Below are 27,388 nucleotides of genomic sequence, written 5' to 3'. Positions count from 1 at the left end.
AGCGGCATTACCGGGCATCTGAGATGGGCGTGGCCTGTCACCAGATGGGCGTGGCCCAGCTCAGCCAGCTTCACCCTACCAGCTTCAGGTCAGGTGGCCACGTGAAAGACACATCACAGCTCACAAAGACCCGTGGACAGTCTTAGAATCCCCCCTCCCCACAATTTCTGAACATCCTTCTCTTCATATTATTATACAAAATAATATTAACCAGGGCAGGTTAGCTGTGCCGCGCCCCCGCGGGACCTCCTCTGAGGATTATCGCCCTGCAAATACAACTTTTTTTTTTTTTTAATTGCAGGGAAACCTCTAAAAGTTGTTGCTGTACAAAAAGAAAACTCTAGACAATTTTAAGACTAGCAGCCACCGGACACTGCTTTAGTTCCTTTAAATTCTTTCCCAAAAATACATTCCTAAATATACAAACTATACAATCCTGTCATTTTTTAATGCTGGTTTTTTTGTTTGTTTGGTTTGTTTATTGTTGTTGTTGTTGTTATGGTCGCTTTGTCTTTTTAAATAATATCAAGAAAACCTGAACTAAAAAAAAAAAAAAAGTCTGTGTGTCTTCAAACCAACAGGAGCGCTCGGGGACTTGTGACTCAGTACCTTCATATAATGCCTCATAAATAACTTTAGTCACAGTCAACCTTCACAGCATGGTCCGTGCAAGAAAGGAAATACTTTTCTGGTGGTTAGACGTCATCTGCAGAGAGAGCTGGGATGTTCATCCGAGGCCTCGTGAAAAATGCCATTTTCTCCCTGTGATGGAAAACAGGTGTTTCAACCTCACTCGGTGCATGCACGAGTGTGTGTGTGTGTGTGTGTGTGTGTGTGCATGCCAAGCACATAGTCTGCCACTGAGCTATACCCTGATCCATTTGCTATATACTGTGGGATATTTACCGACAGCCCTGGCCACTATTAAATGCTGCTAGCATGCCTGAATTCTGGCTGTGAAGTCTGAAATCTGTGGACTCTGAGCATGGTGGCACACGCCTCTAGTCCCAGCAACGGGAGAGGCTTGGGTCCAAGATTTTGAGGTCTTAGCCATATAGACCCATCTTTAAAAACAAACAAGCCACACACTGTCAAACATCCTTCGCTGTGAGCAACACAGGAGACACAAATCATGCCTGACCCGTTAGCGTGACCAATGCTAATGCAGGATCAAAGCAGGAAAACCACACACATACGTATGCATGTGTGTGTATGAACACGGGTTTATTTCTGTTTTTTGTGTGTGTTTGAGGCAGGATTCTCATGGAACAAAGGTTGGTATTGAACTCACAGTATAGTAAATGGAAGATGAATCTAAATTCCTTTGTGTTGGAAGGTGTGTGGACCAAATGACATTTACGACCATCCTCTGATGGCGTGTGTGTCCAGCAAGGGAAGCACACAGCTGTGATTCTATTAGGCAGGCAAGCAAGCAGAGCCAGGAAACTAGGTGAGCATCTACTTCACTATCTCCCCTTTTATCACCAGTCAGGCCCCTGCAGTCCTCAGTACCGGAAAGGCTGAGGGGACAGGATGAGGCAGGTGGCTCATTCATTAAACAAGAGGCTCTGGAAAACTGGGCTGAGCCGCGTGGGGACTGTTAACAGCACCACGGCACTCACGGCATTGTGGGAGCTGGCGGAGAATAAACATCTGTTGCCATGGAGGCTACAGCTCGGCTAGCAACAGAGGCAGTCAGGGCCCAGGAGCAGGGCCTGGGAACAGAGGCCAGCCAAGGTGCCGGGGGTGGGGGGGTGGGGGGGGGGTCCGCTCACCTGAAAGACTGCACTTCTGGGGGCTCCTTACAGCTCTGGCCTCGAAGCCTGTGCACATCCTTGGCAGCTGCTCTCATCATCTTGTCGGCTTGCAGCTCACTCTTGTGCTCCCCACGATCCACCTGCGAGACAGAGCAGAGAAGGGCGTGGCCTGGGAGGCAAAGCAGAGAAGGGCGTGGCCTGGGAGGCAAAGCAAAGAAGGGCGTGGCCTGGGAGAGAGTCCTGCGGCCTGCGGGACTTGCAGTCAGCAATGCAGAGTCTGCGCCATAGGGTCTGCTTTGTGTACAAGGATAATGAGCTTTGCTCACACCATCTACCTGTGACGACTGAGCGTCGAGGCAGGGAAGCCCTGTGCGTGTCTGGAGGAAATGTGACGAAGGTACCTAGTGAAGTGGATGGCTCCTCGGGTACTTGGGGAGGGGAGATTTTACAGCTGCTCTGAATATACAGACCAAGAAAATGACTCAATATTGTTTTGTCTTTCTTTTGACTTTTGTTTTTTAATTAAAAAAGAAAATGCGTTTAGTTTTACGTGTGGGAGTACGCTGTCTGCATTTACACCTGTTTGCCAGAAGAGGGCACCAGATCCCATTAGAGATGGTTGTGAGCCATGACGGGGTTGCTGGGAATTGAATTCAAGAAACTCTGGAAGAACAACCAACGCCCTTAACCACCAGCCATCTCTCCTGCCCCCTTCTTTTGTTTGATTGTTATTTTGTGTCTGAGACAGGGTTTCACTCTAGCTTCGTCATCTAGACTAGACTTCAGTATATGCTTTAAGCAGGTATTGAACAAGCTGGGGGATAGGGGTGGGTAGGGGCTCCCGGGTCCTGAACTCCTCAGGGGACCAACAATGGGATCCCAGGACTTCTGAAAGGCAGCCAGCAGAGGCGCTTACCCTCTTCTCCAGCATCCTCAGCAGGAGGCGGAAGCGCTCGTCTTCACGGAGCCACTGGGGCAGTTCCTTCTCCCCGTGGTTCTTGGCTTGCTCCAAATGCTCCTTCAGTTCCTTCAGCACTGAGATCTCCTGAGTCAGCTGGCTGTGCCAGGTCCTCGTGGCCTGCAGGTCTAGTTCTAGGTCCAGCGAGGTGCGGATCAGGCGCTCTGTGCGCAGGGACTTGACGGATGAAGGCTGTGGGGATGGAGATAGATAGCCCATGCCCACCCGAGGCTCTAGCCCAGAAATCCCACGAATCCGAGTCCCCTGAACCCCACTGCATTTTTTAAAAATTTCTTTTCTTTTCGGGGTACGTTATAAGGATGGAGGGCTGATATGGAACGACTAGAAAATGAGTGGACCTGGGGTGCATGGTGTGAAATTTACATAGAGTCAATAAAAAGTTAAAGATCAAAGGCAGTGGCAGCGCATGCCTTTCATCCGGGCACTTGGGAGGCACAGGTAAATTCGAGGCCAGCCCCATCTACAGAGAGAATTCCAAGACAGCCAAGGCTAAACAGAAAAGCCTATCTCACAAAGAAGGAGGAAGAACGGGAGAGATGGCTGGAGAGATGGCTCAGTGGTTAAGAGCACTGACTACTCTTCCAGAGGTCCTGAGTTCAATTCCCAGCAACCACATGGCGGCTCACAACCATCCTTAATGGGGACCCAATGCCCTCTTCTGTGTCTGAAAGAAAGAAGGTGGTTCCGCTGTGTGGCAGAAGTGTTGTGAGAATGTTTGATTTATGGCGTCAGCCTTTGTACACACTGAGCAAGCACCCTCTCGGTGATCTCTATGGCTGGATCTTAAAAAGGCTTGCTTGCTAAAATAGCCGCAGTGTTTAGAAAGAGGCCCTGGCGGTGAGCGTTCAGTGTATGGTATTGCGTGTCTCCCCTACCTCCCCATCTCACTGCCTGGAGACAGGGCCTCTCACTGGACCAGGACTGGTTAGGCTACTGAAACCCGTGTCTCCATCTCACCCCTAACGCCATGTCTAGCTTTTTAGGTGAGGGTCTCAAACTTGAGTCCTCATGCTAGTAAAAACAAGTGCCCTTACCCACCGAGTCATGTCCCCAGCCCCTGACAAGTACAAAGGTAGGGACAGAAAATGTGGAAGTTCTAGAATATTCTTCCAGAGGGAACGTCTGTCTGTGTGTCTGGTCTATGATTGTGTGTGTATGTGCACACCCAAGAGTGACTGCATGCACATGCTTGGTGCACATGTAGAGGGGAAGGGTACAATTCTGGGAAGTGGGTTCCCAAGATCGAACTCAGGTCATCGAGGTCACACAACAAGCCCCTTCATCCGTAGAGCCATCCCACCCGCCCTGTCCTACCCACTCTCCCTTTCCCCTGACACACCCAGCCTCTGGTTAGCCATAGGCCTTCCTGAAGCGGAGAGCAGCGGGCACAAAGAGCTTTTAAGGTGACTCTTACCCGCTTCATCCTGACACTGCGCCGTCCCAGGGAGTTCCGAACAAAAGGTGGCTTCCTGGACAGAGTGGAGCTATCGCTGTCACTTCGATTCAGCTGCAGGAGAGACACCAGAGGGCATCAGGCGTGGGAGGAGTGTGTGCTGGCACCCCTCGCCCATGCAACCCCTCCCCAAAAAAAGGTTCAGCGAGAACAGGAAGAGACCACCTCCCCAAATTCGACCCAGACACCGAGATTCTTGTTCCAGGCTTTGCTCTGAACTTCCCACCCCTTTAAGGTGACCACTGGCTAAACTACATTAGGTGTGGCATGTGTCACTGTCCCTGCATGACCCTTGCTGCATCCTCTAGTTGCTTGTGTTGTAAGGATGCACCACACCTGCCGGTGTCTCAGGGGGACGCTCCCATGGCAGGTGGAACCAAACAGCAGCTAGAAACTGAAAATAACTTCCTACAGGTCTCAGCAACTTCAGCATGTAATAGGTTTTCTTTCCTCAAAGTCAGAAGTTTTTCCTTTTCACTTAGGGAAGCCTTGACGGTCCCTGGGCCTCAGTGGCTTCAATGACGGGCCTCACTGCTCTTGTCTTTTGGGTCATTATGAACATAAGCACTGTGATACCATGACCCTGAAAACAGATGGGTACTGGGGCTGACAGATGGGTCAGTGGTTAAGAGCACCAGTTGTTCTTGCAGAGGACCAGAGTTCGGTTCCCAGCACAGACGTCAGGCAGTTCACAGCCATAGCTCACATCTCTAATTCCAGATCCAGGAGACCTCTTCTGGCTTCCACAGACGCCCACACTTGGCCTGTGCTCACAGACACAGACACGCACACATTCACTGACCCAGCGCTGGCTACTAGAGCGCTGGCTACTATGTGGCTACAACTTAACTGACAGATGGGCTGGCTACAATGTAACTAACTGACAGCCGGGCTGTAGGAAGGAGTAACACTTTACTGTTCCGCTCCTACTTCCTGTAAAACAAAATCTCAGCTATATTCTAACCCTGGGGATAAACATGCATTAATTTCCCCTGGTGTAGCCAAACCACTGATTTCCCTGGGTGTGACTTCTGATGAGTGACATTCATTTATGTGATTTTTTTTCACTGCACACTCACGAGGTGGTTGATCTGCAAAAGCTGAGGTCTTAGCTATTATCCCAGAAGGCGTCTCTAACTCCTTCAGTCACCCCGAATCCCACCCCATCCCGGTCTGAAGTACTGATTGATTTTTCTCTCTGCAGTTGTGAGCCGACTTAACTGTAGCATCCTTCAGTAGAATGCAGGGTCTTCAACAGCAGTGTTCTGTGACCTCAGGAAATCCCAAGTTTCCTATCAGCTTTGCAGCCCCTATACAGTGGGCCTGAACCGCCCCCACAGATGCTGATCGGTTAGAATGAGTCGCATGAGAATTAACCCAGAAGAGGAGGCCTCAGTTTTTGCTGGTGAGAACTTTAGGGGAAACTACAGTGATAGGAAAGTGAATCTCATTTTCACTCCACATCTCAGGTGGAGGTGAGGAGAGGAGGAAGCTTCCCACACAGTCTCAGGACTTGAGGTTTCTGGGGTCTGAGATGGGCTTCTGGGGTCTTGGAATATCCCCTTCCCCCTCCAACATGACAGCCAGGAGTGTGGTGCCTTCTGAATTAGAGAGGAGAAAGGATGGCGGTTGCCACTGATTCGTACTTACTATTCAGTGGATCTGTAAGGTTCTGGGCAGGGAGGAAGCAAGCATCACTTCAGCCCAGGACTCAGGTAAGGCATGCACATGCCTTAGGTATGCTGCCCTTAAGGCAGGCTGGGAGCAGCAGCTGGGTCGAGAGCCCAGGCAACCAGAACGACTGACCCCTTGGACCTGGTAGGTATCCAGACCCTCCATGCACGAAGGAAAGTAGGCTGGCCCAGAAAGGGTTGGATGAGTTGGATAGTCAGGAAAGGGCTGAGGACCTCACTGAGTGGCAGCTGGGAGGGACAGGGAGGGGGAGAGGGAGAGAGGGAGAGGAGAAAGGAGAGGGGCAGAAGCAGAGGGAGAGGGAGAGAAACATGATTGAGCTAGGGGCTGAATGCAGAGTTCAGCTCTGGGTCAACTGCAGCCCATTGTGGGTGGAGCCATCCCTGGCCCAGCCCATTGTGGGTGGAGCCATCCCTGGGCTGGCAGACCTGGGTTCTATAAGAAAGCAGGCTGAACAAGCCATGGAAAGCAAGCCAGTAAGAAACATCCCTCCATGGCCTCTGCATCAGCTCCTGCTTCCTGACCTGCTTGAGTTCCAGTCCTGACTTCCTTTGGTGATGAACAGCAATGTGGAAGTGTAAGCTGAATAAACCCTTTCCTCCTTGCTTCTTGGTCATGATGCTTTGTGTAGGAATAGATGCCCTGACTAAGACACCAAAGATGACTTTGAACTCCTGACCCTTCTGACCGTTCCTCCTGGCTGCTGGTACGGCAGGCTCAGGGCCCCCCGACCTGACCTGGAACTCTTACGGGTGTGGGCAGTAACACTCAGCCAGGCACTTAGTTTCAGTGGTGTTTTGCGGTGTACACAAACACAAAACAGTTCCGTTGCAATAATGGAAACTAAGGCAGCCAGCAGCCCCTTGCTGTGGTGTTCATACACACAGAGCCTTTAAGATGCACACGCAAGGACATTCAATGAAGAGGAAGCAGTTGGCCAAAGAGTGTTCTGGGAAGCCAGAGAGTAGTTTTTTAGTGGGTGGGGCCTGTCCTTCTACGCATTCAAATAGTACGTACAGAATCCCAAGACCTGGACGCTCCAAAATGAGCAGAGCCGCAGAAACCAGCTTTTGTTCTGTAAACCTTGCCCCCAAGTTATCTCTGATTGGTTAATAAAGATGCCTACAGCCTATAGCTGAGAGGTAGGCGGGGCTGAAGGTTCCTGGGCTTGGGGTTTAAGGCAGGGACTAAGGAGGAGGAAGGTCGCAGGGGAAGAAGATGCCCTAGAGCAGGCGGGTCAAGAGCACATAGCAAAGAGAACCAGACCAGGCAGAAGAAAGACACATCTTGGGGTTGTGGATACCCCAAAATACCATGAAGAGTTGGTATCTGCCCAGGTCTAGTACTTTTAAGGTTTATTATAAATATGAAAGTTTGTGTCTTTTATTTGGGAACTAAACGATCTAAGGTGGGCATAGAAACCCCCAAATAATATTTACCACAAGAGGTGGTGGCCCACACCAAACCCAGGCTGACCTTGAACTCTCAAAGTCTAGAGCCTCTAGCCTTAGGCACCCAGCAGCTGAGATCATATCTGTGCTGGGCTACTCTCAGATTTTGTGCCTTAGTTTATACCTTTATATTTTTAAATCAAGGAAAGCTGCCTCTTTCTCTTGGCTGCAACAGCATATTCTCTTTAAGACGTCTATTTTCTGTTTGTGTAGTGTATGTGTGGTGTACAGAGAAAGAGCCTGGGACATTATACAGGTTGTGGTCCTCTACCACTCTGTGCTTTATTCCCTGTGAGACAAGGTCTTTTTATTGACCCCAAAGCCTGTAACCGTGGTTAGGTAGACTGGTGGTGAGGTCCTGAGGTCCACCTGTTTCTGTGCCCAGTGCTAAAGTTAAAGGCATATCTGGCTTTTATGGATGCAAAGGGACTTGAACTCAAGCTCTTACCCACTAAGCCACTCACGGCAGCTAATTTTCTTATATCAACAGATGGAGTAAAAAGGTCCAAGGAACGTGAGAGTAACCCCTAATTGCATCCAGACTTGGAGTAGACCTCTGGCTTCTCTGAGGGGAGGGAAGGCACCGTGGCTTGCTTACCCGACACACATACTGGCTCTGGGGTCCAGGCGAGAAGGTCTTGGAGCGGATGATGGTATTCCCTCGAAGAAATGGCCCTGGGGAGGGGGCACCCACCCGTCGGTCCTTGGGGCGTACCACTGTGGGGGATGGGTCCACGCTGTCAGTATTGGTCTCTCTGTCCACCTGCAGAAGAAGTCAGTTTTTACACCAGTGTCCCGAGTCTCAGGGCCCTCTCTTGGTCTACTTGGCAACTCCCGTTCTGTTATTTTGCTTTTAGCCATAGGCATAGTTGAACCTCTTGGGCTCTCACAATGCTGGCCCCAGCAGCTGCACCTACAGGAATGGCAATCACAAGGGTGTCCCTTCCCAGACGCCAGCAGTTCCTGTTAGCCATGGTGGTTCTCAGGTCCTAGTGTGTGTGTGTACTTAAGCACCAGCTACATCCAAGACCTCCTAGCCCCCCAAGTAATGGTCAGAGCCAGTACTCTGATATTTTCCTGGAATTATGGAGGCAGATAACAAATGTACTTTTGGCAACAGGACCATGGTAAAGCATGGTAGCACAGGTTTATAATCCCAGTACTCAGGAAACTGAGTTCAAGGTCAGCCTGGACTACACAGTGAGGCCCTGTCAAAACGCACTCACACACACACACGCACTTGCGCGCACACACGCACACAATGCATAGAGGCCACCTCTACTACCTGCACACAGCAGGCACCAGCAATAGACACAAACACAGTCTAGAAGCTTGGCAGGAACAGCACATGCTAAAGTGAGACTAGAGCGCCCTCTGGTGGGAGAACTCACTGTAGGTTGTTGCCAAGGCGATGCATGATTGGACAGTAGAGAGAGTGGGCTGGAACAGCATTTTGGTAAAGTAGAAGAGGAGGAGAAAGAGGGAGATTCAAGATGGAAGACGAAGATGAACCATCTCTGTCTGTGTGGCTCTTAGGTAGATATGACTATTTCTAAGTGTTCTTATGGGCCAATTTGTTTTATCTAGGTGGGCGGTTTTCATGTTTGTCAAACGGTTGTAAGCTTACTGTGTGGATGGATTGTGGATTGAGAATTTAACATATAAATCTGACTGATAAGTTCTTGATTACTGAGTCCTGATTTTACCGGGCTGTGGAGGACAGAGTTTGAAAACAATGGCTGATAGGCAGCTGGTACCAACAGTTCCTGCTCGGTTGCCTGGCGCAAGGTGAGGGTACGTGGGGCCCATGGAACAAGATGTGTGGGTACCAGCCTAGGGGATTGCGCTTGGCTCCGCACTGGAGTAACACTTCGCAGAACCGATAGAACAGAACCTTTTACTATTACAGCAAGAAAGAAAAGGTACTTGTTTTGTTCTAGGACCCCCGTGGCCACAGGCACGGGGACCTCTGCCTCACGGCTCTGTCCAAGAACATCACGTACGTTAGCTGCAGGCTCCTGAGGGTTGACAATACAGATCTCAGCTCCAGGCCTATGAGCAAGGCTGGTGTTAGCGTGTACATTTTAGAGATGATAAAATGGAGGCTAGGGAGGGGCAGAGGTGCCGGGCTCTCAACTGAGACTGCAAGGCTTGAGATGGGATTAGGTCAACAGGAAAGTCACAAAGGACAGAAGAAAAGGTAGGGACGCATCGGCCCCTTCTGGTGCACTGTTGTCTCCAAATACAAATCAAAGCACAGGGACAGCCACTTCTGAGTACGGTGCTTGTCCTCTGATGCCAACAGCCCAGAAGTAGAGACTCAGGCTTCCTCTTTTTTACCTTTAATGCTGGACACTCCTCTGCCTCCAGGGAGACCTTCTCATCGAAGACATCTTCCTCTCCCTCCTCGTCCTCTCTCTCTTCCTCCTCAGCTACTGCCTCATTCTCACTGACCTCTTCCTCGTACGTCCTGTGGTGACATAATTCTATGGTTATTCCACCAGATACCATCCCACCTCTCCTCCTCCCCTGCCCGGAAGCGCATCCAAGCAGGGTCTCTAAGACTTATGATCGTGAGGGTATGCATCAAAAGAACCTTCAATATGTGGCTGTCTGGAGTTCAGTGTCCAAGCATTTTCCTAGCATGTCTAATGTTTCAGATTCTACCTCTAGGACCCAAACAGAATAACCAATTCTATCATTAATTTGTGTATGTGCGTCTACGTGCTTTTCTAGTCTGTATGTGTGCCATGTGAGTGCAGGAGCCCATGGAAGCCAGAAGGGGGCGCTAAGATGCAGAACATTCCTATGAGAAAGGTACTTTTCCACCTAGTCTCTCTCAGATTCCCTGGTGGCTCCCAGTGGGCTTTCTGGTATTATAGATTGAATAAGATGATTCTTTCTTGTTATTTTTTAAGAGTTATTTATTAATTAAATATAAGTACACTGTATCTGTCTTCAGACACACCAGAAAAGGGCATCAGATCTCATTACAGATGATTGCTGGGAATTGAACTCAGGACCTTTGGAAGAGCAGTTAGTGCTCTTAACCTCTGAGCCATCTTGAATTACATATAGGAAGAGTCAGACAACACATGTCCTAGCATCCTTGGCTTCTGTTAGCATGTTTTGAATTTCCTTCTGGTCCTACAATCATCAGCAGCTCATTTTCTTTTTATTACAGAGTAATATTCCACCGGATGTGGGGTGCTTAACACTTCATCAGTCTCCGAAAACCACACTGCAGCTATGTCTCCCACACTGAAGTTCTGTGAACACCTGTGGACAGGTCTTTGGTATCGAGCCAGGTGGTCATTTCTGTTAGATAATAGACATTATTAGTTAAAACAGCCAAAGTGAAACCCCCTAGAACTCTATTTCCCACGGTTCCAGAGGCTGATGTCCAAGATCAAGGTTATATAGATGTATGGCATTTCCCAAGGGCCCTGTCTTTGGCTTGCTCCTTCCTGCTGTCTACACTGGTGTTTTCTGTGCTCACAAGTGCCTGGTGTCTCCTTATGTGCCCAAATCCCCCCTTTTTATAAAGATACCCATTGATGGATCAGGGTCCACTCTACCTTTTGTTGGTCTGTTTTGTCTTATTTTTTCCAAGACGGGATTTCTCTGTCCTGGAGTCACTCTGTAGACCAGGCTGGCCTTGAACTCAGAGATCTGCCTGCCTCTGCATCCTAAGTGCCAGGATTAAAGATGTGCGCCACCACCACTGCCTGGGTTGATTACTTATCTCTTTAAGGCTATCCTGGGCTTGAATTCAGAACTCTTCCTATGCACGGTTAGGCAAACCACGGAGCTACATCACTGCCAACAGAATCTCCTATCCTTTCTGTTAGATGTTTCATAGTTTCTGCTCTGATGTTTTAGCCCAAATCGAATTGACTTTTGGTGGAGGTGAAATAATAATTGGCTACACCATTTGTATAGCTAAGCATTCCGTACCATTTGCTGAACAACCCGTACTCTGGTGACATGTTACTACCTGTGCCCTGGTCTCCAGGGCTGGGAGGAACTGTAAGATTAATAGGCTGCACATGTTGTGTGGTAATTTACATCTCCCCCCATCTTGCCTTCTCAGAGATGTACTGGCCTGTGTGAAGCAGTCACCATGCTGAGCCACTAGAATCCCAGCCAAAGCAAAATGCGACACACGGTCTGCTGTGAGCCGCACTGTGGGGAAACACAGCATCTCCCCGAGGCTTCCCCAATGGGGACAGTCAACCTCCATTTGTTGGAAACTCCTCCCCGCTCAGGAAGGAATTTGCCACAAGGGGAGCTTTGCTCTCCCCTGTAGCCCCAGTAACCTCGACAGCTTTAGACACAGATCCACGCGGAGCGAGCACAGAGTGGAATCTTCAGGGGCCACTCACTGGCTCTTCCTGGCTACTTCAGAAAGTCAATAGTGCTGAGGGGGGAGGGTGTGGACACCTCACAGGTACACGGGCTCACAGCCTCATCCAGTGTCACAGGCTGCTAACAGGGAGCAGCTTGATGGCTTTAGCCCAACTGAACACTTGACTGCTAGGCTAGGCTCTGCTATTTTACCGTAAATCTGATCGAAATGTTCCAGACTGCACTCAAACCTCACCGGTGCAGAGAAACGGCGCACAGGGCACCTTTCACCCGCTGCAGCGGCAAACCAAGCGACGGATGAAAAACACCAGCCGGCGTTACCATGTGTCTCCAAGCAGAGTCAGAACGCGAGCAAGCCATGTCACTTCCTAGGCAAGTTAGTGGCGTGACATCTGACAAGTCACTACTTGTCACGAACACTGGCTTCATTCAGTTTGTACTTTGGTGGTGCTGGAGGCTGAACCCCTGGACTTCGGTACTGGGGAAACATGCTGCTACTGAGCTGTATTTCCAGCCCCAAATGTACATATCCTAGTTCAGTTTAATGCTGGAGAGTGCATGTTCGGGGCATTCTTAGTCTGTTGGTGGGAGTGTTTCCTGCCTAACAAGCCCACCAGAGAACGTGACATGTGTGTTGAGAGGTGACATGCTCAGGCTCAGAGACAGAGCATGGCCACCCATGAACACTGTCTTAGACACACATCTGGGCTTTCACTCTCCCGAGGTGTGAGACGATCTTTTCCTGTGCTTTCTTTCTGGGTAATTCTCGTGTGTGTGTGTGTGTGTGTGTGTGTGTGTGTGTGTGTGTGTGTGAAGGTATGGGCATGCTACAGAGCACACACAGGAGTCGGAGGGTAACTTTCAGGAGGGAGTTGGTTCTCTTGTTCTACTGTGTGGAGTCTGGGGATTGAACCCAGGTCACGAGGCTTGAGGGCAAGCCCCCTCTCACACTGCTGCCTCTTCTATGTTTTCTAATACTACGAAGAACTGTTTTGCTTGTGACTACTTGATGCAGTTTTCTACCTGAGTGTGGTACAGAGAGCTGGAGGCCAGTGTTGTCACAGAACAGAACAAGGGAGAGAAATGCTCCTCGGGATGCTTGCGATGAAGGCATCTAAACAGTTAAAAAGAAACGGGGAGAGGGTAGCAGAGATGCATTGGGCCTTAATACTGCAAGTGCCCTAGTGCCGAGGGCTGACCTCGGGAGACCCGCCACTGGGCTCCAGAGTGGAGCAGGTGCATCTGAGCTGGTGATCGCCCCCCAGATCAAAAGCCACCTCCAGACCTCGGGAAGGGAGCTGCAGATGGACCCAGCCCACCACAGCAGCTCTGGGAGGCCCGGCCCTCTTTGTAAGTTGGCATCTGGGAAGTGTGAATGGCAGGGGGTGGGGAGAGAGGGGGCCAAGAGGGGAGCAAGAACAGAAGGTGGTTGCTAGGAGACAGCTTGAAAAGTCTCAGCATCAGCTTGGAATTCAGGAAAAACCACTGATCCCTTGCCAGGGTGTGGGGAGAGGGGACCTGGGCCGATTCTGGCATCAGACCTTAGCTTGGGTGACTGTCAGCATAAGGGTTGCCAGGGACAGGGAGTGAGACGGACAGTGTGACCATCCCAGAAACAAAGGGATACAAGATCCCAGTGGCCTGGTATGTTCATCACAGGGAGAGATGGCAAAGGAGCGTGTGTTTCAGCAGCTATCCCCAGTGGAGCCAGCCCAGCCTGCTGGGCAGCTGAAGCTGTGAATTACTTTTATATTTATACTTATATGTAGTGACAGGGTCTCAGAGTATCCCAGGCTAGCCTTGAAATTCGTATGTGGCCAAGGATAACCCTGAAATTTGATTCCCCTGCCTGGAATTATATAGGCCATGCGAAGTGCTGGGGAACTAAACCCAGGACTCTGTGCACGCTAGGCAGGTATCTACCAACCAAACTACATTTCCCAGCCCCCCCCCCTTTAAATACCTTTAATAAAAAGGGAAATGATCATCACGGCATGGACAAATGCTAAGAAATGTCAGCCCCAGCATCCAAAAATGGAGCAGTTGAAAGCACACAGATTCTGCCGCTGGTCCCTCACGGCCCACGGCTGCTTCCGCATGGTAGAAGCAACTCCAGAGACACAGCGGAAGCTGTGTAGCACAGCAGATGGTATTTACCATCTGGTCCTGCCCCAGAAACATATGGTGACCCCTGGAGTTAAAGACTGTATGGGGAGGCTCCTTCCAAGGCCAATTACAAAATCTGGGACTATACCAGTGATAACAACCCAGAGCTATTGAGCATATCTTTTAGGTTGTTGACCACAGTAGAAAGTCTGCTCACCCTCTGTCCAGAGCAGCCAAGGGATGGACTAAGCCAAGTGTCCACTAGCAACCATGGCCTGTGTACACTGAATGCTGAATGTGTGACCTGTGACAATACGTAAGGACCTGAAGGACATTAGGCTAAGGGAAAGAAGCCAGGTGCAGAAAGACAAACACTGCCCCTTATCCCCTATGTATGGAAGCAAAACTTGACCTCATAGAAAAGGGAGAATGGTAGTTCCAAAAGAAGAAAGGTCACGTGTGACTCAGAGAGGAAGATAAGTTCTGCTATGTACGGTAGTACAGTCTGGCTACAGTTAACAGCTAGCTATGTATAAAAATGGCTAAGCGCTGGAGAGATGGCTCAGTGGTTAAGAGCACCGACTGATCTTACAGAGGTCCTGAGTTCAATTCCCAGCAACCACATGATGGCTCAAATCATCTATAATGGGTCCAATGCCCTCTTCTGGTGTGTCTGAAGACAGTGTGTACATACATGAAATAAATCTTAAAAAAAAATGGCTAAAAGAAATTGGGCATAGAGCAAGCAGAGGTTAGAGGATCATCCCGAAACTTCAGAGGAACCTGGTTTGCATAGTGACTGCCGGGCTAGCCTTGGCTCCATAGTCAGGTGCTATCTCAAAACTAGAACAAAGGCTAGAAGTCCGCATGTTGCTCTATGAAGTAGAGACATCAGCCATTCAAGGCCTGTGATTATAACATACTGCAGTTACCAAAATATGACACTGTCTCCTGCGAGTATACAATAATTCCTTGTTAGTTATCGGGGGAGGGGTGGTGTTCAAGACAGGGGTGGTGTTCGAGACAGGGCTTCTCTCTGTAGCCCCGGCTGTCCTGGAACGCACTATGTAGACCAGGCTGGCCTCAAACTCAGAGGTCTGCCTGCCTCTGCCTCTCAAGTGCTGCTACATGTAGATTTGTTTTTTAAAGATTTATTTATTCTATATAATTACACTGCAGCTGTCTTCAGACACACCAGAAGAGGGCATCAGATCTCATTACAGATGGTTGTGAGGCACCATGTGGTTGCTGGGATTTGAACTCAGAACCTCTGGAAGAACAGCCAGTGCTCTTAACCACTGAACCATCTACAGGTAGATTTTTAAAAGTTAAAGTGAGGCGGGGGGTGGGGTGGGGTGGTGGTGCACGTCTCTAATCCTAGCAGTGAGGAGGCAGAAGCAGGTGGCTCTCTGGGGGAGCTCAAGGCCAGCCTGGTCTACACAGTGAGTTTCAGGACAGCAGGGACTTCAAAGTGAGACCCTGTCTCAAATGATAACAGACAAACAAAAAAGGCTTTGCTGAGGGTCTATACAAAGACATCATTGAGACCCCAGTGGGGGTCTTAGCTGCTGTGTGTGGAAGTATCTTGCTGTCCATGTGAAAAGAATCCAGCAGCACTGAGCCACATGGTATGGGACAATGTATCACACAATGGGGTCGTTCTTGTCTAGACATTCTGATTGGCTCAAGGAGAAAGCCTCCCAATATGGAGTGGGTCTTCAGCATGGCTCGACCACCCCACCTTTCCTTCTAAATATGGGGAGGTGCCAGGCCGAGGGAGCATTTTCCTTTGATGCTCTCGACTTTCGCCAGCTCTCCTCTGAGGTGGACCTAGCTCCTCTGCCTCAGATCCATTCCTGCCTCTTTAGATTTTTCACGTCTAAGCAACATTTCTCAGTCTCCCTCGCAGTGGAGTGGGCCGCAGAGGCTTGGCAGAGGCTAGCCAAGGAGAAACTCTCGGGAGGCTCTATGTGACTGGTTGTGAGACACACAGGTACGTTCACTTTAATCTTTCCTGGTGAATGATACAACAGTCACCTCGTGTCCTTATAAACAGTCTTAATAATGATGTCTCAGAGTAAAAATAGAAATCAGGGGTGGGGTTGTGGGGAGGGAGGAGAAAGCCCGGGTTCCCAGTAACACTGTGGCAACGGGAGACCGGACTGTTTCCTCCTTAACAGTAGAACAGTAACAAAGAAACATGTTCTTAAGTAACAAAATAAGGCCTCAAAAATGTCCTCTTCCTCTCCTCCTCCTGGCAATGGGAATTGAGCAGAGGACCTTATGTATGCCCTCGGTGAATATTCTGCCAGTGAGAATCATTCCCAACCTGGAACTTTCCCTTTTCATTTATTTCTCCCATCTATACCTAACAACCAACTACAATTCTCACTGCATGGATTCTTACTTCTTCATGGCCAGTGCTTTGAATTTAAAACCTACAGTAGGGCTTAAATTCTTTTCCCGTGTCATCTAGGTCGGCCTTGAACTCACAGCGGTCTTTCTCCATGTGTGCCACCATGACTGGTTTGGTTTGTTTTTAAGCCCAAATCAACATCAGGACACCGAAACAAACGGTAACATCAGCATGGAACAAGGCACAGGAGACTCACGGAAACACAAACTGGGAAGGGCTCTAGGTACCACTGTGCTATGCTAAGTCTTTTTCCATAAGTAAGCAAAAGTCTTTAATGCTCCAGGGGAACCTGCCCATGGCCCCTACCTGGTCAGAGACCTAGCCCCAGGGCTCGTACTCACTTACCAGCTGCCTTCCAGCGTCTGGGAGCTGCTTCTCCCCTCCTGCCTCTTCTCTAGCTCCACAGCTGTTTGCTCTAGCAAGGCAGACACGGCATCCTGCAGAGACAGAGTCCACCAGGTCAGCAGGAGTCTGGCTGCTACCATACCTGTCAGGCACCCCAGCCTCTTCTTCTAGAGAACACAGGGGACAACCCAAAGGCCGGTGCTGCCAGGCATCTGGCCTCTGGCCACTCAACATGGGAAGTATTGTTCTGGTCTCGTGAGGCATAGCATCTCTGTGTGGACCTACCCGGCAGAGTTAGTTTAACGGAAAGGGAACAGCATTATCGTTGTGACTGGAGGAGACCAGAGAGTTGCCTGTCAGTGTCTTCATGTCACGCAGAACATCGAGGACATATGGGTCAAGGGAGAGGCAAGCACTGTGTGTCTGGTAACAGTGTGCGGGGGTGGGGGGCTTCCAGGAGAAGGGACTGAGTGGCGTCATTAATGAGGAATACAGTGGCCTGAGAGAATGACCCTCGTTTTCCTCCAATAAGCACTAGGAAAAGTCCGTATGAAGAGAAACTCTGATGCTCTACACACAGAAGACTAGCCTGACAGATGGTATTCAGTTTCAGCAGCTGACAGCCAAGCAAAACCAGAAGCCGTGGCTTTCCCGTGACATGTCTCATCTGCCATCATCCTCACCCCCACCCCCACCCCGAAACTCCTGACGAGTTCTTCCGGGAAGGGAAGAAAGATGTAAAATTAACCAAGGTCCACGGCACATAGCGGAGCAGCTCACTGGACCACACAGCCACCGTGCTTCGCAGAGGGAAGCCATGAGCTTATTGGATGCTTGTCTCTTTGAGTCTTAGGGTCTCTTTGTGTGACCCTGATTGTCCTAGAATTTGCTTTGTAGACCAGGCTGGCCATTAAACTTTTGGTAACCTTCCTCTGGCTAGATTACAGAGCACACTTTCAATTCAAAGCAAGGGAAACATTTTCAAGTAATTCAAAACAGGCCAGGTGTCATTGACAACTTGCAACGAGTGTTCCCGTATCCATTTCTTCAAAGGTTCCCAAAAACCTTATCAAACTCCTTACTGGACATGAAAGGGGGGAAAAAAAGGTTCAGAGGCTTAGAGATGTGACAACTCGGCCCATGTCATCTAGGCCAAAAGAGCCAAGTTCCGAGCACTCTCTCCTAATTCAGATTCTTGAGAAAGGACTCTGTTCTATCTCCCAGCTTTCTCCTTCCTGCTGCACATTTTTTTTTTAATCCAGGTTCTCACGAGTGCTAGGCTGGCCCCACCCCCTGAAACACTCACATATAACCCTCTATAGCACTTTGTAAAAACTTCCAAGCTTTGCTTTGTTTTGTCTTAAATCAAAGAGGCAATATAAGGTGGAGCAGAATATGGAAGGAGAAAATGAAAACCCATTAGGGAGTTTGGTGGGTCATGAATACTTAGGGAAGGCCATTCCTTCATGATCTTTCTTCCCACTTGCTTCTGTTTCTTCTTACTCTTGGCTCCCCTCCTCCTCCTGGTCCCGGTCCATCCCAGAGCATGCAGCAGGATTGGGGTGAGTGCCCCCCCCCACCCCCTGCCTCCAGGCCAATCAGTCCACTTAGCAAACTCACCACGTGGCCGGGCCCTGAAGCTTCTGCTGGCTGGGGCTCCCTGCATTGCATCTTCAAGTATTTGTAGCTCAGGAGGTTGTACCAGCGTGTTGACCTCTCCCCGGACCTGCAGACCTCGGCCAGGCTGATCTGGGCACCTCCCTGTTTGGGGCACACAGAAAGTATACATTTGTCAGCTAATGACGACAATAATGGCGGTGTCCATGAGACAGAGGCGGAATTTCCTAATGGGGTCTCACTATGTTGCCCAGGCTGAACTTGAGCCACTCAAGGAGTTGAGACTAGGTACATGTCACCTAACCCATTCCCTTCCCTTTTAAAGATAACTTTGCAATCTAACCCAGGCTGGCTTTGAATTCACTACATCACCCACCCACATCCTGAATGCAGCCTCCTGAGTGCTAATTTTCCACCATATTCAGCATCCATGAATGACCCTTCATAGATGTCAATGGGTCTTCATGTATCCAAGGCTGGCCTCAAACCTGCCGTATAGTTGAAGATGACGTTTAACTTCTGGTCCTTCTGTCTGTCTCCCTAGTGCTAGGATTATGGATGTGAGCTGCCAGGCTCACACATAGCCCGTTTTAAAAACCGGGTTATTTGAGTTTTGCTTGTTGATACTTATCCTGTGCTAATCTGGGTTAGGCTCTGGGTTGGGTACTAAAGGCAGTGAGGTCGCTACACAGTCACACTTTCTAGCAGCTAAGCGTCCCAAGGAGCGCACCACCGAAGAAGCAGTTACGAGAGAGGTTGCTTTTACATTCCTTATGGAAGGAACTGGCCAACATCTAGCAAAAATATGGATGCATTTCTTCTGTGGCTTGGGAAACACATGCGTAGGCATCGATCCCATTAATACTTGTTCGAAATGAACCATAAACAGAAGCCTTCGTTTTGGCTTTCTTTGTACAGGAAGTTGCTGTGCAGTTGAGGCTGGCCTTGAATGAATTCTCCTGGTCACGCCTGAATTGTGCTAGGATTATGGTTCACTATAGAGGCAAAATCAACCATCTACACACACACACACACACACACACACACACACACACACACACACTTGCACCATGTTTAAGATACAGAGGGTCAGATGACCATGTGTTCAACAAGAAATAATGTCGAGACAAGGAATAAACAAATTCAAATGGTCAACTATACAGGCCACAGGGCAGGATCAGGGTTGGTGTTAAAGACTGGAATCTTTCTATACACCCCACACCTCTTCTTTGAGGCATACAAATGCACTCTTTAAATTTAAAAAAAAAAAAAAAATGAAGAACAAGGGGCTGGAGAGATGGTTCAGTGGTTAGAAGCACTGACTGGTCTTCTAGAGGTCCTCAGTTCAATTCCCAGCAACCACATGGTGGCTGTTCTGTGTGTCTGAAGACAGCTACAGTGTACTCATATACATTACATAAATAAATCTTAAGAAGAAAAAGAAGAAAAATAGACTACTCGGCCTCACTGAGAACGGAGATGTTTAAGCACAGCATCCATCCTCTGGCCCAGCCCCAGCGGGTAAGCCCTGCAGGCTAGCCTCACTCATTCCTTAGAGATTTAAATATTTCACCAAGTCCTCTTCTGAAGATCTCAGGATGGATTTGGGGGTTCAACTCACCCACTTCCCTTTGTTGTCATATACCAGTCTCTGGGTCACTGGGTAGCGGGTGTATGGAAAGCCCAGCTTCCACAGTGGGTCTCTAGCTGGAGAGGGCTCATCTGGGGCGGAGCTCTTGAGTCCACCCGAGAGCCTGTCTTCTGATTTCTCCTTCTATGGGATCTCTAACGCCAATCTGAATCTAAACTGCTCCAAACCCCAAGACGATCTGAAGGTTAACAGGATGCCACGAGTAAACAAGGCCACGCCACATCTCTCTCTTAAGCACCAAGTGCATTAAGATAATTCTATAATCTAACCTTCAGGCTAGGGACACGAGGTGTATCTGAAACAAATACATTTCCTATTTAGACTTGAATTCCAGCTCCAGTGTATTTCATTATACATGCAAATATCCCAAGCCAGTAAGACACACACACACACACACACACACACACAAGAAACCCCAAACAAACAACCCCCCCCCCTCCGAAATCTGAACCAGTTCTAGCCAAGTATTTCTGACAGGGATATTCAACCTAAGACTGCTGAGTCTAGTTATCTAAAGCAGTTTCTGGGAGAACAGTGTGGAACAGGTACCGACACTTGACTATTTTGACACCAGCTTTCTCACCAGTGGCTGCTAGATGCAGGGCTGGGCTGGGGAGTGGGGTATTGCCAATTCAGGAATTAAACGTCTGGCATGCTCCCAGCAACAGAATAAATTAAGTATATACAAGAATATGTATATCACTCCTTCAACAAGTATTCCCTGAGGCAGGAGAAGCATCTAGAACATGACTCCCACCCTCCACCCCCAAGGGGGGGGCATACAAACATATTGGATACCGCAGTTCAGAACATGACAGGCCACATTTGAGTTACAGGGGGATCATGAGGACAATTTGGAGGCATGATACCTTCATCAGTCTATTACTAATGACGACAAAGTGTACTGCCTGCTGGCGCCAGCCCAGAGGTATGAATAGCACGTCTCAAACTAGCAGCATTTTGAGGGCATTTATTCATTCATGGATTTAATGTACAGGACTGACTGAACAGCCCATACATGTTGGGGTGTGTGAACGGGAGAGTGTGGTCCCGGGAGACGGAGTGTGAGAGTCAGGGGCATCCGGGGTTTTGTGGGATAACAGAGAGGAGTGGTATCTTTCAAAGGATGCCACACAGCACTGCTTAGGTGGATTTCCTGTCCAGTAGCATGGGTGGGGGTGGGGGCCGGGGCTTTGCCAAGTTAGTGACACCAGGCAAGAGCGGAACAAGAAAGCTATTCTAAGAGCTGATGGTGGGGTCCACCCAGCAGGGCCTGAGCCGTGTGACACTGGCCTTAGTGGTTAGGTGGGAACAGTGTGACGCCCATTAACACAGGTGTTAGAATTGCTGTGGACAATCTTAGGGAGGCAGCCATGTGTCCCCCTAAACCCTGAGGCGTGGGGAGACAAGAGCCTGAAGTAAAAGGCAGTTCGACAGGAACACGTAAGGAAAGTGAATGTGTTGAAACCCCGTGTTGGTCCTTTGTCAGTTTACTGGATGGACTGGGTGGTAACAGCCTTTTGGCGCCTTGCTCACTCTCTCAAAGGAGACTTCTTCCTGGGCTGCGCTGAGGGTTAGACAAGGGGCTTTTGGTCCAACGGTAACACATAGATACTGCTTGTTAAGGGAATGGCTGATTTAGATAGCTTAAAACACACTGGGGATTCCACGGCCCTAGCAGAGCAGAAAAGTCCTTTCCCCCTCTTTTCCCAACAGAGGCAGGAGAGGAGGTTTCCCATTGGCCGTGGACAGCAACAAGCCACTGTAAGATGAGAGCTTTGGCTGTTGCTATGGCAACCAGCAATGGCCAGATCTCAATTAGGAAGGAAGAATAAAAGGCACCCACTTAGGAGAAGAAAAACAGGATTTCGGTCTCCTCTCCTCTTGGAATTCCCAGGGCTGAGGAAAACTCTGCTGGGAAAGTCTGGCTCTAGAAGCCCTTTCCTTCAATGACCAAACCCCTTTGTCACCATTTGTAGCCTCCAAGGAGCATCGAGTTAGCAAAGAAATGGCACTGAAGGGCTCCAATGTATGCAGACAAGGGATACAAATACGGCGCTGCCCCCGGCTTACTATGTGAGCCAAAGCAAGAGCTTTCATCTCCGTGACTCAGTTTCCACTGGCGCAAAGTACTTTTTTTTTTTTTTTTAAAGATGGGTGAAATCAATGGAGAAGAGTGCTTGTCAGGGTACTAATTTAGTGCCAGTCAGAAAATGTCACCCAACTGACATTTACTGTTGCATTTGTGTCCATGGTAACATCATCAGGAGAGGCAGGGTTTCTGCCATGGGCTGGGCAGGAAAGCAACTGATGCTCTTGTCCACTGAGCTCTTAACCTGTGTGGATACTGTGGATACTCTGCCTTCTGTGACCGTGTTACGCAGAGTTCGACAGGGAGCGTAGCACCCCATCCCCTGGGAACTGCCGATTCTCCAATTTGCTGCATCTCCACTTGCACTTTGACCTGAGCACCAGGTGCCTCACTCCATGGCTGCCTCGTGCACCGAGTCTGAGCAGCACTGCATTAACGTGCTTCATCAGACAGCAGCTCAGATGGAAGGGTCGGCAACAAGAGCTGCGATACAGATTTGAGACTGAGCGTTGAAGACTCTCAGGGGGCAGGGCTGGGAAGGGCTAGCCTGGCGATGTGTCCTTAAACCCTGAGGATGCAGTCTCGGAATTCCCCATCCGAAATTTTCCATCATAAGCAGACTGTGGTGGGGCACGACAGTTAGGAGTCTCCGACTCTGAGCAAAGGCTCCCGGCTGCCACTAGGAGAAAGACCAGCCTGCACGGGGAGGCAGCAATGCCATGGTTACCATCTCAGCTTCCAGACATGGATGCAGGAAGAAGGCTCAGTGCCATAGACAAATCCCCGGCCTACCTTCTACATGAGCTCCACATTTTCTTCTGTTGCTTGACCATGTGACAGCTTGTATGTTATCTGACAATGCTGGCCCCTTGTCTAAGAGACCCTCTCACCAGATCGCCACTGCCTATCACAGTCACTGGCACCTAACAGGCTCTCCAGAGAGCTCTTTTAACTCTGAGGCCCACATTGCTTTTAAGACACGGGAGCTTCACCTAAACCCTGTGAAACGGCATCGGAGTGAAGACCTTTTGTTTTGTTCAGCTCAGAACAAAAGAAATTATATTCCGGAAGCCCCTGGGGTCACTCAAAGTTGAACAATGGCACACCGCCTGCACTGAAGTTCAACGCTCCCACAGGGTTACTGACTCTCCTGGATCCTAGCTCTGGCCAGTGCAAAAGGAGTCCAGGGGAGCAGAAGGACCTGAGAACCTGTCCCAGGCACTTTGGTTCATGGCGCTCACCAGTTGGCAACCAGGAAGGGATTGTAGACAAAGAAAGCAGAAAGCAGAGACATTGAGGAATTTGCCCATGGCCACTCAGCTAGACCCCAAGTAGTAAAGGTGAGATTTGAACTCATGCTGTTCTTATTAATCTGTGACTCTTCTCTGGTCTCTAAAGAGCTGAGGCAGATGGCTATGCTTCATTTCAGGTCTCACAGGAGGCTCTCTCTCTCTCTCTCTCTCTCTCTCTCTCTCTCTCTCTCTCTCTCTCTCTCTCTCTCACACACACACACACACACACCTGAGATCACTCTTTTCTGAGGGCACATCTCTGCCCGAAATCCAGAAAGAACATGACCCCTACCTGTATTTACCCTCACGCCTTAAGGACTGAAGACCAGGCGGACAGACAGACAGAGACAGACTCAGCTCTCACCAGGCACTCCTCTGTATGGCTCCGGTCAGTGGTGCAGACATCAACTCGTAAGGTCTTCTGGTGAAGGGCTGGGTAAGACATGGACACCCAGAATGCCTCATTGAACACGAGGCTATCTGCAGAGTCCAGAGGCCGGGTTCTGAACAAGCAGGTACTGCTTTCAGAGCAAGGCAGGACGGCGACACGGATGTTCCTGGAGGAGGCAGAACCGCCAGAGAGCCACGTCAGCTGTCAAGGGCTGACGTATTACAGAAATCCCCAGGGAGACAGACAGCTGGGGAGGAGAAAGTGCAACAGGGCTCTAAGGTACCAATTGTTCTTCCTGCTATGGGTCTCTAAATTCTTTATTTTATTTTGCTTTTGTTTTTTCTATAGCCCTTGGCTGTCCTGGAACTTACTACGTTACACCAGGCTGGACTCACAGAGATCTGCTTGCCTGGGAGTTGAAATTAAAGTCGTGTGCCAATATGCCTAGCTGGGTCTCCAGAGTCTTAGAGACTCGAAGCATTTGGAGGCTGAGGTGAGCTGGTTGCAAACGTAGATTTGGTCACTAGAAACAAGCAATGATGAGAATAGGTCACACATGCACTGAAGGCAAACACACTAACCCCCTGCTGGCAGAAACTCAACAATTCTATTATGTGGCTACATGCAAGGTCAATAGGTCATAGGTCAATCTTTTTTGTCAGTCCTCACAGGCTGTCTACCTTGGTTTTCTTGTTGTTTGTTTGTTCTTCTGCTTTTAAAGATTTATTTATTTCATGTATGAGTACACTGTAGCTGTCTTCAGACACACCAGAAGAGGGCATCAGATCCCACTACAGATGGTTGTGAGCCACCATGTGGTTGCTGGGAACTGAACTCAGGACCTTGGGAAGAGCAGTCAGTGCTTTAAACCGCCGGGCCATCACTCGAGCCCTGTTTGCTCTTCTTTTAAGACAGATCTTTCACTGGCTTAGAACTTTCTAAATAGACTAGTCTGGCTGGCTAGTAAGCCCCAGTGATCTGCTAGTGCTCAGATTAGAACTGTACAAGACTACACCCCTGCTGCTTTTTTGGGGTCCCAGGGATGGATGAAACTCTGGCCCTCATACTTTTGTAGCAAACACTTTACCAACAATTCTAACACAACTACAAATGTGTTTGACTTTGTCTGGGTAGACCTTGTGCTTCGAGGCATAGATGGTTCTGCACAAGGACCTAAGAGAACCAGGGCCTTTCTTGTTCTAGCACTGTTTGAGGGAGCAGACAATAGAGATATTCTAAGCTCCAGTCTGGTCTCTCTTGGGCTTTGTCAGCCTTCTCTGCTCTCTCCACATCCTACCGCAGGACACTGGTTGAATACAGCAACTGCTGTGGCTCTTCAGGTAGATATAAGGGTAGATGAATACGGTATAGCATAAGCCCAGTCTATAGCAGGAATGCATGCAGACAATGGTAGGCACTTGACAGCCTAGTGGTTTCCAGGTGACACCCAGTCACATTCTTCTAGTGTTGGCTAAACAACCAGAGAGTCATATCTGCCTAGAGAGGACAACAGGGACCTGACTGTTCTCATGAGGTCACAATTTGCAGGAAGGAAGGACCAGCTCACCCAGCGTTCCTAGAGCAGTGGGCATCCAGGCTGTACCAGGAAGTGGGAACACTATCTATAGTGATGCTCTACAAAGCAGGTCAGCTTGCCACTGTGCCTGTGTGCGCATAGGCAGCGCCAGCATGCTCACTTGCAGGAAATACCCATGGTGGCATTTGGAGTTGGAGCTTGGAGCAAGATGGAGCTAGAGAGCTTTTCCAGGGAGAAGCACAGCAGGTGGCAGGGTTCAGTACTCACACTTTCTGGTCTTGTTGTAGTAACAGGGCAGAGAGGTTACTCAGCTGGATGACTAATATTGCAAACTGCTTATTCTTCTCATCATATCTGAAATGGAGGGGCGTGTAGAACACCAATTAGGAATTCACTTCCTCCCTCCCTTCCCTGTTTCTTTCTTTTAAAACAGGGCCTCACTATGTATCCCTGGCTAGCCTATGTAGACCAGGCTGGCCTTGAACTCACAGAGATCCTTCTGCCGCTGTATGCCTAGTGCCAGGACTAACTGTGTGTGTCACCATGCCTAACAGTTTCTTTCTTGACAATTGTATGTCACGGCAGCTGGCTGCTCTGTCGAGTGTCACAGCACTCACAACAGCTTGGTGGCCATGACCAGATACAGGTCCAGAACTGACAGTCATCTGGATTTGAATTTACTTACTTGTTGGTTTATTATTGAGACAAAGTCTTGCTATATAGCCTTGGCCAGCCTGGAATTTGCTATGCAGACCAGGCTGGCCTCAAACTCAAGAGGTTTGTCTGTACTCTGCCCCCTAAGTGCTGGGATTAAAGACAGGCACTACTATGTTTGGCTTATTTTATTTTGGAGACGTGTATTTTTAAGTGTGTATGTGTGTATGTGTGTGTGTGTGTTTGTGTAGGTAACGGTAGTGCCTGTACCTTCTAGGAGCATCAGTCCCTTAGAGCCAGAGCTCTGGGCTGTTGCAATCCAACAGTATATGTTAGGAACCAGACTTGAATCCTGTGCAAGAGCAGCTTCACTGACGACTCTCAACCACCGAGTCATCTGTCCACCTCTTTTTCCGTTTACGTTCCAAATGCTGCTTTATTAATTATTGTTAGAGAGAGTCAATGTGAGTGCTTCTGTGCACATGTTTTGGGGCGCCTATGGAGATCAGAGGACAACTTTTGGAAGTCAGTTCTCCCCGTCCCTGACCCCCTGGGTGTTCTAGAGATTGACCTCAGGCTTTCATCGTAGGTACAATTACTGGGGAAGCCACCCAACTGGTCCACTCAGTTAAAATTTTAAAGAGGTACCAGAAGTTAGTGTGAGTGATTATTTCTGACATTAAAATGTTTGCATGCGACAATGTGGAAGTCATCCCCAGGGAGAGAAACCAGCAGTGACATCCCCAGGGTCAGCCTGAGGGATGGGGATGGGAAGAAAACCACCTTACAAGTAGATACTCTGCAAGCAAGAAGCCTATGTCACCTGCCACTGTCCAGCTCCATACCAGATACAAAAAACTTGGCATTCCTCATCTGTGGTGAAGGGGACAGTAACCCCCAATTCAAGAGCTCACCCTGGATAGCCATGAAGGTACAATATGGTCAATGAAGAAGAGGTCCTATGTACTCCCTCCCTCTTGGTCCCCCATCACTTACTTCAGGGCAATCTGAACCCGAGTGGTACCCGCAGCTTCCGGTTCATCACTGTCAAATGCAGCAGCTTCTGAAGAGCCTGGTCTAAAAGATACCAGCGGAAGGGGTTAGCGTCCTGCCCACAAACAAAGGCTTTTTCTGGAATCAGGGTTCTTGGTGCGAGGCTGCTGGCTGTGTGCTCAATGTTTCTCTCATTTTCCTAGGTGCTTGGGAGCCCTCTCTAGAATAGACTCTCTCTCTCTAGCATCTAGGTACATGGTGTACACTTGGCAATTGTCACCCCAGAACCCACACTAGTCATAGGAGCCTTGGACACCACCTGCATCTGACTGTCTTTATGTTGGGAATGGTCCCAGAGAGACCAGAAGAAAGGCTAGGTTACTGGGGCTCTATCGCATCCTGTGGAACATGGGCTTGAACTCACAGACCCCCCAGAACAGAACAACTTCTGGGAACCCACCTCTGCGCTGAAGCCTCATACACGCCACTGTCCCCGGCTACTGACTCATCAGACACTGCAGCGGACACACAGGCCACTTTGAGGCCACACCCTGGGGCCACACTTGCAGCTGTATGGGAGGAGGAGATGAAAGA

The 27,388-nt window shown here is 49.3% G+C and overlaps 1 protein-coding gene across 2 annotated transcripts in view; it reads right to left on the bottom strand.

Moving 5' to 3' along the window:
• Positions 1–593: 593 nt before the first annotated feature.
• WWC1 (WW and C2 domain containing 1) overlaps positions 594–27,388 on the bottom strand; it is a gene marked incomplete at its 5' end in the record, with an annotated part of 135,079 nt that continues 108,284 nt past the window's right edge. Inside the window, 12 exons of one of the 2 annotated variants that reach the window (XM_080942462.1) lie at positions 594–762; positions 1,776–1,897; positions 2,674–2,946; positions 4,151–4,243; positions 7,931–8,095; positions 9,673–9,802; positions 16,568–16,659; positions 18,188–18,328; positions 23,584–23,776; positions 25,415–25,501; positions 26,798–26,878; positions 27,255–27,363. In XM_080942462.1, coding sequence (XP_080798588.1) covers positions 696–762; positions 1,776–1,897; positions 2,674–2,946; positions 4,151–4,243; positions 7,931–8,095; positions 9,673–9,802; positions 16,568–16,659; positions 18,188–18,328; positions 23,584–23,776; positions 25,415–25,501; positions 26,798–26,878; positions 27,255–27,363 — 1,553 coding nt within the window. In that variant the 3' untranslated portion in view covers positions 594–695. The remainder of the gene's footprint in view (positions 763–1,775; positions 1,898–2,673; positions 2,947–4,150; positions 4,244–7,930; positions 8,096–9,672; positions 9,803–16,567; positions 16,660–18,187; positions 18,329–23,583; positions 23,777–25,414; positions 25,502–26,797; positions 26,879–27,254; positions 27,364–27,388) is intronic. The other variant, XM_080942463.1, reaches the window with a different exon arrangement.

The sequence above is a fragment of the Micromys minutus genome, assembly GCF_963924665.1.
Source record: "Micromys minutus genome assembly, chromosome: 31".
NCBI classification, from domain to species: Eukaryota; Metazoa; Chordata; class Mammalia; order Rodentia; family Muridae; genus Micromys; species Micromys minutus.
This window is presented reverse-complemented; position numbering and strand designations above follow the sequence as displayed.